General features: G+C 26.8%; 1 protein-coding gene across 1 annotated transcript in view; it reads right to left on the reverse strand.

Annotated features, from left to right (window-relative positions):
• Positions 1 to 3,700: 3,700 nt before the first annotated feature.
• Positions 3,701 to 13,351, reverse strand: part of LOC107439021 (alanine--glyoxylate aminotransferase 2, mitochondrial) — a 32,275-nt gene continuing 22,624 nt past the window's right edge. Inside the window, exons 10-13 of the mRNA XM_016051476.3 lie at positions 12,548 to 12,696; positions 10,535 to 10,684; positions 6,875 to 6,973; positions 3,701 to 4,011 (exon numbers count right to left, since the gene is read on the reverse strand). Of these exons, the coding sequence (XP_015906962.1) occupies positions 3,910 to 4,011; positions 6,875 to 6,973; positions 10,535 to 10,684; positions 12,548 to 12,696 (500 nt within the window). The 3' untranslated portion in view covers positions 3,701 to 3,909. The remainder of the gene's footprint in view (positions 4,012 to 6,874; positions 6,974 to 10,534; positions 10,685 to 12,547; positions 12,697 to 13,351) is intronic.

The following is a 13,351-nucleotide window of genomic DNA, read 5'->3' on the forward strand; positions in this document are numbered from 1 at the left end:
AAGGAATATTTAGGCTTACCATATCTCCACATTTACCCTGCTCTTTCTCTTATCTTGCCAAAAGAGCTAATAAATGCCCTGAATTTATAGAAAGACTGATGCCAACTTATAATTTCTATTGTATTTTGTTGGATGTTCAGTAATCTTGTAATGAGTTGCAAGAAAAAAAATATTTTTTGTCAAATACCGTAAGTACATAAATATTCATAAAATTCTTAGCTTCATGCGCATTTTACCTCATCTATCTCATTTTATCAATTTTTTATCATCACATTATAATATTTAATTAAGAATTGCTGTTAACAAACTGTAAATACTTCATGATCAAAATTGCAAAGTTTTAGTATATTACATTCAGCATTCATAATACAAATAGAAAATCTACCTCATCAATTTGTTTTTCAGATTGGATTGTAGTAAACAGTCAACTTTTAAAAGTATAGCTTTAATAGGAAATGTATTTATTGTATTTAAATTTCATAAAAAATTTTTGTGTTTAAATATATTGTCTAACTATTACATTATATTAAATTTTAAAATATTATCTCAGTTTTAGATATAAAAAAAATTGCGTCTTCCATCCTTTAAGATCGATTCTGTTATCTTTTCCGTCCATTTACAAAACATATTGTTGTCTCTGTTTGCATGCCAAATCCATAGTTTATAATTTTCCAACTTAAATATGTTACATTTAAAGCTAGAAACAATAAAATGGCTTTATATTTGTTCAGAACTCAATATTCTAAATGAAACAAAGGTAAACAAAGACATTACCCAAACACAATTACTTTAAGGTCAATCGCAATGAGTTTTAGAGTTTAAATATTTTCTAACATAGAATAAATATATGAAGAAAAAAATTTAATTTTGCTACAATTAAATAAATATACGAAGGTTTTAAAACAAAAAGATCTCAAACAAGCAATAAAAATAAATTTTTTTTTAATTATAAAATCAAGAATACTGCAATTGTAAGCCAAGAAGTAGTATCACCAATTATAAAGCAAAGAAGTTGTTACCCAAAAACCTCCCAGGTTTAGGGGATTCTAACCACCTATCCCGTAAAGATTGTAGCTGGCGAGAGTCAGGAGCAGAATTCAAATCAACCAGTCATCGCTGCGATTTGAACGTGGGTTACCTCATCGGGAGGTAAGCGCTCAATCCCCCAAAGTCCTATCTCTAGCACTTTAAACCAAAATAATACATTTTCCATACAAATATTTTTAAATAATTACGATTCTGATCTTCACCTATATTTTTTTCAGAAATTGAGTAAAAAAAAAAAAACATTCCTTTCTTTTATTTTTTCAACTGTTATAAAAACTGTAAACACAAAAAATTTTATTATTTTACAAGAATCCCTTTAAAAAAATTTGAAAAAAGAAATTTTCATTAAAAATACTTTAAATCTCTATATTCTTACTAATTTGGTGACAAATTATTTGACAAGCAGCCAGCTTTTATGTAGCAATACAATTCCTTGAATCAAGTTAAAGTTATAATATTTGTAAGATAATTTAATGCTCATTAATACACTTTCATAAGGTCAACAATAAATTGATTTTGATTTGATTGATGAACTTAAATTACAAATGCTTCACTTTGTTCTAGAAAAGCATGAAAATAACATTTGAGCTTTCATTCAGATTTATTGAAATTGATAAAGTTATTTTTTTATTTGTTTAAACATTTTATATGAACTTTTCTTGTGAATATTAAAAAACGAGTAAAGAATTTTTTTATTGAAATACTACAAATGACCTCCATAATGATCACCCTTAACATGTATTTTTATAATCCTCATAAAAAATAAGGTAAAAAATTACGCAAATTAATATTTAGGTAGGAACAAAAATGTTTTCCCAATTTGACCAATCATTGTTGAAAATAACAAGAGCAAAGTAGGAATTAAAATAATCTTAAAATAATCTTAATTTGAGGAAAAAATTAAAAGGCAACTTTTATCAAAAGATGAACAAATTCTGATCTTAGTAGACAAACTATATGACTTTTTGATCATTTAAATCCATCCTGAGCTCTTCCAAACCTTGATAAAATTAGTCAGAGTTTAAAAAGGTCGTTTAGTTTTTCACTTAAATATTAATTTGCAACCCTTAAAATTTGTTACTTCATAATTTATGCTCCCTTTATCAGAAGATTACTAAATGTAAATATTAAGGGTAATTATTAGGCAACAGCTCATATCTTACTCTATACTTTTATTTTAGTGATGACATTATTTATGTAAAATTTGAAGGAAGTTCTTAACAGAAATGACAATAAAATAAAGTTAACAATTTCTATATCTTAAGAATCTTAAAAATAAAGTTTTTAAAAACATACAGATTAGGGTTCACAAATTTTAATTTAAATAAGAAAAAACAAAAACATTAATAAAACTCTGACAAATGTTTATTATAAAGGATGTATTAAAATCATTAACAAATAGTCTGTCTTGTGGTATAGGGATATATTTGTTTCTTTTTAGGAACAGTCTTTAAGCTTCATCTATATATGAACTGGTTTTAAATAATCTAACTTTTACCTCTGCTCTCATTAACCTAAATGATGACCAGTCAAAGTATGGAAACGTTTCTGCAAAAATAAATAAATAACAAAAAGAACCATCTAAAAATTTAATTCAAACTTGTTGTTTTAAAATTATGGGACTGATTTTTGATATGCTATCTTTTCATTTTATTATAAGTGAATATTTATTTAATGCTATCTTTTATGCCCAAAATAACAGTGTCAAGCTTAGAAGACAAATAATTTGGCATATGCTTTTGTTAGAAAAGCAAATTAAGTCAATAAATCAGAATCTTTTCATTCCTGTACAAGGCAAGTTCTTCATTAAACTTGGTAAAACACTAAAGAAATTTAAGAAAGATTACTAAGAGTTTAAATTAATCATCCATCAAGACAATTGATAGAATTAAATATTCTAAAATTATGAATAAAGCACAGATGACACAAAATATTTGCGCTTTATTAACATTATTAACTTTATTCATAAATAGCATAAAGTATACCCTATCATCATTTAACAAAAACCTAATTAGTCATAACAGTTCTTGAAATAAAATTCAAAACATTTGTTCATGAATAAAATGGATCAAAATTTATGGATAAAGTAGGATATTCATCTAAAGAATTGATGAAAATTCCTTTTAATGCAAACATGTTTTTGAAATAGAGAGATTGTGTTGGATCTACAAATAAACTTTAATCATACATACTAAGTTTCTCTAACAAGACAACAATATTCTAATTCAGCTAAATTTTACCTAAGAAAAGATACTTAACTACTCAGACTAAAGGAATTCACTTTCTGCCTCATAATTGATGTTGAAAGTTAAAGTACTTTTTTATTAAAACCAAGATGAAATGCAAAAGTAGTTCTCTTGTATACAATTTTGTAAGCATTTTGAAAATCAAACAGTTTGCACAAAAACAAATAAGCTAAAAACCATATGTAGTTAGTATTTAATTGTAAGAAAGAATTAATTCATGCAATATCCCAATATACAAAAGCACTTGAAATATCAGCTTAGAAAATACAGCGTTTTAAAGCCTATTTTAGTTCCCAAGTAAACTAAATTATCTTATTAAATATGTGTAACTTAATTTTAATTAAGTAAAAATAAAATTTAAAATATGTGGATTGTATTTTTCAATATAAAATATAACAAACAAAAACTTTTAAGTTGAACATAGAAATATAGATTTATTAAAATTATAAAAATATACAAGATTTATAAAATTTGCAACAAAATTGTCAAAAACTGAGCAGAACTTACAATAAATAAATCTAGTTTGTACCATAATGTATTTTGCTTGCACCATAATGTACTTTGTTCGTACCATAATGTATTTTGTTTGTACCATATATATATTTATCAGAATTAATTACATATTATTAACAACTTTTGAGATAGCAATATCAAGAACTTCAACGCAAAATTTCGCATCAGTACTTGTAATGCACATAGGAGGCTTGATTCTAAATACCTGAAACAAAATATTAAATAATTATTTCAATTTTCTAAGAAAATTAAAGACTGTTGAAAAATTGATGTTTTAAATGAAAATGCAATATTTGAGGAGTCCAGTTCTAAGACAAGTACACTGCACTAATTTCATATAAGCAGTGTTTAAATAAACACTGCTTTTATGAAATTACTTTACTTTCAATTCAAATTACCTAAAAATTTCAATATTTTAGAGAAAAATATTAGCTAATGCACTTAGTATCATGGTTTATAACATTCTTATTTCTTCCTTTTGTCAAAATTTAGCTGATTTTTCCATAATTAGCACACAATAATTATAAAGCATTAAATCATGTGAACATGATATAAGTATATAAGCTCTTTTGAGCATGAAACTTTTTTTCCTGGGTCTTTTTTTTCCCACTAAAATATAATTTTTCAAATTTTTTAAAATTCTTTGCATTTTTGAAAAAAGGACATGTTCTTAAAAATATTACAATTTATTTTACAGAAACAAAATATTAGTGTCAACCACAAGACATTGTAAATATTAATGTTTTTATTTTACAGAAGCAAAATATTAGTGTCAACCACAAGACATTATTAATATTACTGTCTTTATTTCAAAATGAAATCATGTGAGTGTTCTGATTTTTAAAACTTGGTAGCTAACACTAAAATATCCAATAAGACTGATCATAAATATTTTACCTTTTTTTCATAAATACACATTTCACATCAGTGCAAAAAGTTGCTATGTCAGAGAATGAGTTAACACAGCCTCGTGTACATTAGATGTTCTTAGTTAACACTGATTACAATGCTAAATTGGATATGCATTTTATAATATATAAATATCTATGACTTAAACATATTCTATAAAATATATAATTTAAATATATAAATGGACCCGCTGTATGGTGGTCAGGGGATGGACCTCATGTCAGACAGATCCTGTGTTGGAATCCCTATCAAAAGCATGAATGTCCTTTCCCTCTTTTCTGTACTATCTGTCCTTCTAACTGTGGGGATAATATTGGCACAACTAGTATGGTAAATCTTGATAGGGTATTCAAAATTTCCTTTTTAATAACCGAATGATGAATCCCAATATATGAGTGGGTAATAGAAAAAAATAATCAAAACTAAGAATTGAAAATATTTTGATATAGTAGGAAACTTTTTGCCTAATGTTAAAATTTCAACAGTTATAAAGAAATCAATGGAATAATTATACGAAACAGAAATTTAAAAATAGTTTTAGAGAAATACAGTAAAAGCTCATTTAATCAAAAAAATATAATGGAAAATTTGTTTCAATAAAATAAGGGTCACATTACAGATAAATAAAACATTCTAATATCACCACATTAGCACACAACCTTATAATTAATTTCTTTACAAAATATAATAGTTTCAGTACAAGTAAGAACAAGAAGTATGTTCAGTACAAGAAGTAAGTTTGAGGATCAACAAAATTGCTTATTATCTTTCAATACTTTCATTAAAAAATTTTAGAAAAATTACATATTTTTTATTCTTTATAGCATTGCTACACGAGAACTACAATTACAATGAAAATATTTCATGTAAATTATGAAATTTTCAATAGTTCAGTGGTTCAAATCTAGAGAGAAGAGGATGTTTTAAAAAGATGGCTAAACTTGCTTTGCAGACAAGAAACCATGGCCAAAAATATAAAGATTATCAAACTTTTATTTCATATGCATAACCAGAACAAATGTATTTAGATGTTTTTTATGAAGATGAATGACTACTATGCCTTTTGCAAAATATTTTTATGAGTGGTAGATAGTTAAAAAACCAAAGTTTTTGGAAAATTTGGTAATTTTCTCAACATTTTAAAAGCCGCATTACAAGAGAGATGGAACAAAGTGACCTTTCATATGAACTCTTAAATCATTTACATGTAGTTTTGGGAAAAATAACTTTAAATCAAATTTACAAAACAAAGAATTTTACATTAAAACAAACTTAGTAATCACTAGCAGAAATTTTTGTAAAAAGCATAGAACATTAGCAGTCCCGTAAAAATAGAAAATAAATAGCTGGAAAATAAGAGTAATATATTTTGTTTATTAAAAACTAATGGCTTCACATAAAAGGCTTTATAAAAAAAAATCATTAATAAATTCAACAATGATCTGTTAAAATCTCAGTTAATTTCTTTTAATAGTAAACCTGATAATTCAGTAAATGTGGAATTAATAAAAAATTTTATTACTTTGCAAGTTTGAAAAAAAATTTCAGTACTGTATTATTAGATTATAATAGCATATGACAAAATTAAGCAAACAGTGTAGGTATTTATCATACTTGATAATTTTGAGAGTCACTTTACAATTTTTGACACTGATGCAATTAGAGGATTCACAAAATTTTAAGTATCATTCCAGAACAGAATTTATATTTTGCATACATTTAAAAAGTAAAATAAAGGCATTAAAAATATTAATCGTAAAGCACTTAAAAAAGGGATTATTGTCAAAGAGTTCAAGCTTGACAATGTCTGGGTAAACTTCATTGAAATTAACTTTAGCACACTGCCACCACTTTTACTTTCAAAAAAGCTAGTATTAATTGATCTGAAGCTGGGTGAGCTTAAAGCTGCCACTTAAGTTAGGACATTTCAGAATGGCAGTTAAATGGCTTAGCGACTATACCATCTCAACTCAAAAATATCAATTAACAATATACTAATTATGTGTACTTGTTACAGAAATGTATTGTCTCTGAGAGCCAATATTATATTTCTCTTGTTTTATCACAGGCTTAATAAGGAAAACAATTTCTCTAAAAAAGTTAAAAAAAATTGCAGTAATTTCAGAATATAAAATATATATTTAAACTCTGGCACTTACATTTTTATAGTGACCACCGCGTCCTATAAGCAGACCCATGTCTTTGGTTTCTTCTAATATTGATTCCATTATATCGGAGGATAAAGGTTGACGACTTTCCTAAAAATGTCATATTAAAGTTCTAATCTATTCTTTTTTTCCACAAAAAATAACAGATTTCAATCTTATTATTTAAATTACAAAAAGCTATTTTAATCTTATCACTTAAATCACAAAGAGATATTTAAATTTTAAAATTTCAAATTGCGAAAACAAATCGGAAATTTTACAAACATTATAAAGAAAAAGTGTAAAAAGGAGAAGTTTAAATAAATAAGGTCTCATCCGTTTTATGTTTGTTACTTTTTGCATAAAAAAATAATTGATTCTTAGGTAATTTTAAGAATATCTTAATAAACACATCATTACTGTTAATGACAAAAGTGCATCAAAAAGGAATATTAATGGGTGGCTCGCAAACAAAAAAATTGCAGAGATAAAGGTATTAAAACTCAATATATTTAACAAATCTTAGCAGTTTCAATCAAAAAAGAGAACATGTAGGTTTAAACACTTATTCTAAAGCATATGTACATAAAATTTTAGGGAAATCTTGTCCCCCATTCCCAAATCCTGTAACCTGTTGTGAGTTTACGGAAGTATAACCCACAGAAGTGTTTTTTCAAAGGGAAAATAATGGGCTGATTGGTGGCTGATCATGCTCAAGAATTTTTCATTTGAAATCTTACAAATGTTTAGTTTGATTGGGAAAAAATGACACTGCACATCTTCATCTTTAAATAATGTTCACGTGGTGCCAGGCATGGTGCGTAGTTGCCAAAGGAATCAGCTGGATGATGTACACAGAATCGGCAACCTTGTATCGTTCCCCAGTATTTAGGAAGCTTTGAACTTTGCTCTGTGCACACTCATACTTAATTTTACTTTTCTGTTTTTTATCTTGTTATTTTTCAGTTGCTAATAAATGTTTAGTTAATTTTTGTCATAGTTTTCTTCAACTTAATGTGAGAGGGTTCCTCCCCCTCATTCATATCAAAATAAAATACTGTTCTGATAGACTCAGATAAAGTTTGTGAAAACGCAGCAAACTAAAAAAAACTAATAAAAATAAATTTCTTGAAAAACTAAATAATAAGAATAAGTTTAATGTTCTGATTTCTATTTCTATTCTGATTTTTATATTCAATAATTGTGATACACGTCATAATATCATGAATAATGTCATTGAAAGCATACATAGCAAAACTGAAAAATAGATATTTAAGACTTGAAACAATATCCTCTCCTTGTCAGCACAACAGCCCCTTGCAGGCCTTGGCTGCCTCAACAGCTGACAAACGCCAGCACCTCCTATCCATAGCAAATCCCTTTTAATCATTTCCGTTTTCAGATCATTTCCGATGGCTTTGGGTCATATAGTAAGGGGTCTGCCTCTGGGATGTAACCACTCAGGGCTCTTAAAGGTGACGATTCTCATAGCGCTATTTTCAGGGCTTCTCCATATATGGCCCAGCCATCTCAGCCAATTACTGAGGATTATTTGTGTAATTTAGGGCTGTTCATAGAGTCAGTAGAGCTCGAAGTTATACTTGGTTCGCCAGCATCCCCTTTCTTGAAGTGTGCCAAAGATGGCTCTGAGGATCATTCTTTCAAAGGTGTCCAGTGTCAGCTGTATATCTGAACTTAGGGTCCAAGTTTTGCTTCCATAAAGTAGCACAGGAAGTATCAGTGTCTTATAAAGCTTTAACTTAGGAAATAATATGGTGATAAATAAAAATTCTGCATGGAAATCACCAAGAACATTAACCACTCACAAAGATGGCTGAAAGTAGATGCAATGAGATGTATCACAAGTAAAACTTTTTATACTATGGGGAATAGAATTACTTTATAACTGTGATGACAGTTTAGATAATTTTGAAGATGATTCAAATAAAAGTAAGGATTACCACCCACAACATGGTGAATCCTCCTTTTATAAATAAAATTAAATATATATTAATTGCGGCCTATATTTTTGCCCAAGCAAATTTTCTCTGCTTAAGTTAACTTGTCATCAATAGTTTCATAATGTTAAAGTCACAAAAATGCTAAAAAAAATTCTTAATAAATGCTTAATAATATTAAACAGAAAACTCTAAACTCAAAATTTGGAAAGCATTAAGCAAAAAACATTTTTTCATGTGAAAAGTCTACCATAGGTGTGCCCAATCAACTATGATTTTTTTATGGACAGATTATAAATTAACAAAATTAAAAGTTAATTGTGGTTTGTCATTTTCTGCCACAACAGTTTTTGTCTGCTTAAAACAAACTTGTTGAAAATATTTTTATGGTGTTTAAGCACAGAAATGTTAAAAAGATATTCTTAATATGCGTATAATATTAAAAATATTACACTGAAAAATCTAAACCCAAAATTTGGAAAGCATACCAATATTAAGCTAAAGAAATTTTTTGATGTGAAAGGTCTTCCAACACATGTGCAATCTAGTATGGTTTTTTTAATGGATTGATTTGAAATTAAATCAGTGATACAGCTGATGATGGCATAAGACATATTTTGTGTTTTCAATTTGCATGCATAATATGAAAAATTATATAAAAACTTTTTTATAATTCACAACGGACAATAAAATCAGCCATAAGAAATTGCGTTCAGAAAGTATAGTATATATTATTTACAAATCCATGGTAACATGATCTCTTATTCTCAATTCTATAATATAATATGATCTCAAATTCCAAAATATTATTATAATATTATAGAATTTTTTAAAGCGTAAAAAACACTTTCCAGGCTTACCATTACATCGTCTTAAGCACCTCATTTGTTCCAAAAATTCCTATTAAAAGCCCTTATTTCCAAAACCACATTTTTGCTTTATTTATTATCAAGAGAGAATATTTCAAAATAAAACTAAGTTCAAGCAGGTTTAAAAATCACTCTTCAAAGGTTTGAAAATGAATTATGCTAATATGATAATAAAAAAAATCTACATTTAAAAGTGCATTTTATACAAAGTTAAACATGTATGCTTGCAAAAATGTGAGGTATAGCAGTTGAATTGCATTCATAATTTTTATGACTTTTGAGAGGAACAAAAATAATGGGTTGGTTAGGGATGGAGTCAATTCCTAGTATAATTATAAAGCAAACTTGCTAATCCTTTCACTTAAAAGGGGATAGGAATAAAAGTTTAAATTTGGGCACAAAATGTCTTTAATTGATACTGTTAGTGCGAAAATAATAAAGAGTATAATGCTGTTTTGCAAAAGTCTGCTACCTTTTGATTTGATGAAGTTGCGTGTATGTTTTCTGTGAAATAATGAAGATCTTGTGATCTCTTACAATGGAAACAGATTTAACACAAAAAATATGTTCAAATTCGTCCTCATAATCCATGTTTATGTGCCCTGAAAAAAATCTAGTAATTTTATGACATTTTTCTTTTTACTCTAGTAATGAATTGCATACAAAAAATGTATTTAAATAACACAAATTATATTACAAATATTTCATGTCAGTGATATTTGAATTAAGTATTATATAATGTGCTCAGTACACTGACACTGAATTTTTCTCACTTCACCTAAACATTATATGACAATAAAAAAAATTAAAAAAAACTATTAAAATTTCAAAAATTAAATTCATACTTTATCTTTCACCATTTCAATACCAATCATGAGGCCTTTACCACGAACATCACCCACTATTTCATACTTTTCCCTCAGTTTGGCTAATGAAAGAAGAAGTTCTGTACCAACATGATGGCTATTTTCCATTAATTTGTCTTCATCAATGGCCTAATTTTAAAGGAATGAAACATAGATATTAACAGAATGACATTTATAAATGCAAATTAGTTCTAAAAATGTTATTCAAAATAATTAGGATATCTTCATCATTAAATTACTTTGCTTAGAAGATATTATGTAAAATAAAATTTCATATACATTTCTCAACAGAAAGAACCCAATAAAGTGCTAGAATATAATGGCTTCCAGATAGGCATTTAAACATAGAATGGCTTTTTCACAGTGCTCAAACTTGGATATAAATTTCGGTGAACTTCTTCATTAAAACAAACGCAGCATTTAGCTCAACCAACTTTATTTCATAGAGATCTGTGTTTCAAAAAAACTACCTCATGTATGCAATGTTTACTTAAAACAGAAACCAGATAAATTTGTTTTCAGAATACAAATAGAAAGTCTTGCAATTCTCTAAAATTTTAATGTGTTATTTAAAGTTATATGAAAAAATTAAGCATAATAATTGTGCAAGTCAATTATAAGATTGTACAAAAAGTGAATTTAGTTTAGAGAATTTCCTTTTCTGTTTATGGAAATTCATCAGTATTAATTTCCCATTTCACACATTATTATAGAACTGATTTTTAATGGGCACATATTTATAAAATTCAACAAAAAATTGTCCATTTCCTAAATGTGATAAAAAAAAATTCATTCAGTTTAACTTTCTGAAATGTACCTTTTATAAAAATCTTAAAATAAGAGATTGGAACCAAATGTATATTTTTTCTGGTGTAAATCCAGACAGTTAAAAAATTTTAAAAAAATATTTAAAAACTAGAGATTTTTAATTTAACGATCTAGAGTAGTGTTTGTGATGAATTAAAGTGCAGTCAGGGACAGTTCAAAGTGATATGCATAATCTACCAATGATGAGGCACATTGATAGTGGAATCAACATAGTCTTGTTTACTGGTAAAGAAAAATGAGCGGTAAAGTTACTAACATCTTTTATTTATTAAAATCATTCCATAATGTTCACAATCCTGAAGAAAACACTTTCTAAATATATAGTAATACCAATTCATGAGCTCAATTTTTACAACTTCAGCCAGTGCATGCATATCCACATTTATTTTAAACAGCAGTACCTTTTTAAAAAAAACTGCTTTATACAATTTATCTTCTTAAACTTTTAAACATTTCCTGAGGTCAAACTGAGAGGCCATGGACAGATAAAAAAACCACCCAATCCTAACCCCACCAATTTTAAATCTGAGGTGCACGTGTATATTGACACTTAGGAACATGGAAAGAGATCCAGTATTGGTGAGTTATGCAGAAATAATAGATACAAAAATAAAGCCAATCTTGTGTGATTAGCTTTAAATTTAAATAAACTTGGTTACAAATTAATCACCATAAAGACTGTTTGAATTTAATATAATCCTGCAACCAAAAAATTTTCTGTGCTAAAAAAATAAAGACACTTAAAAAGAGTAATATTCGTATTATCACGGCATTGAATTAAAATATTATACACATGTATTAAATAAAAAACTAGTTGCTACATTTATTAAAAATGAAAAGAATTGAAATATTTACTTTTATGCAATAGGATAAAAATTAGTTGATTTATTAAATTAGAATAGGATTAGAAATAATTAAAAAAAGGATCATAAATTTATGAAATCAAGAAAAGTTAGGAAATATGTAATGAGGTAAGTTAATAAGTTAAATTATATTTTGTGCTAAGTTACTGACTCAGCTCAAAATTCAATGTTGATTTTATGTACTAAATCAATGTTTCTTCTACATAAAAATTGATAAAAGTATTTGCTTGTAACCTGTTTCAAAAGCAATAAAGAAATCATAGAATTATTTTAATTAAACAAAAATTGAAAAACACATTACATCCAGAACAGCTGATCCAACTGCACATGCAAGAGGATTGCCCCCAAATGTATTAAAATTATTAGCTTTTTTCATGTGATCAGATATTTCTCTGCTAGTAATAACAGCAGCAAGAGGAAATCCATTTCCTATTCCTTTTGCAACAGAAACTAAAAAGAGTGAAGAAAAAACAGTTACTCCTTTATAATTCCTTTTAAAACTTTAATGCAACATACTCCTTACATAATAGCTAAAAATTAACTATAAGTAAATTGAAACTTAACTGTAAGTAAAAAATAATTTTTTTTTCAAATATAAATACATATGCAAGAAAAATTTGGGAAAATAAAAAGCCTATGCAAATGCCCAAATCAGCATCATTCTTAATTTGAAGATTTTGATATTAAAATATATACTAGATAAATTTTAAGACTTGTACAGTTTTATTTAAAACACTTAAAAACTACTGTTAGCTAATGATAAAATTAACCATATTCAAGACTTTGTACTCAAATAAATACTGGCTTAAAATCTAATAATTTATATTTGTTTTTGTGACAGAAGAAATAGAAATTTTATGAAACAGCATTCTAACGATTAGTTTAAGAAATGCTGCGAAATCTTTATGAATAAATCATTTGCTTCAATAAATAGAATAAGTTTTCAAACTTTCAGTATATGATGCCAAAAGAAACCAAATATTTAAACATTGATATTAAAAGTAGAAAAATAATTATAATTAGTTGTAATTAATTGAATGAGTTTAATTCGATGATTAGTTAATTAATCAAAAAATAATTATTATAATAATCATCAATGTCGTAA

This window comes from Parasteatoda tepidariorum, chromosome 12 (assembly GCF_982258835.1).
Source record: "Parasteatoda tepidariorum strain Cologne lab strain chromosome 12, Ptep-v5.0, whole genome shotgun sequence".
Taxonomy (NCBI): domain Eukaryota; kingdom Metazoa; phylum Arthropoda; class Arachnida; order Araneae; family Theridiidae; genus Parasteatoda; species Parasteatoda tepidariorum.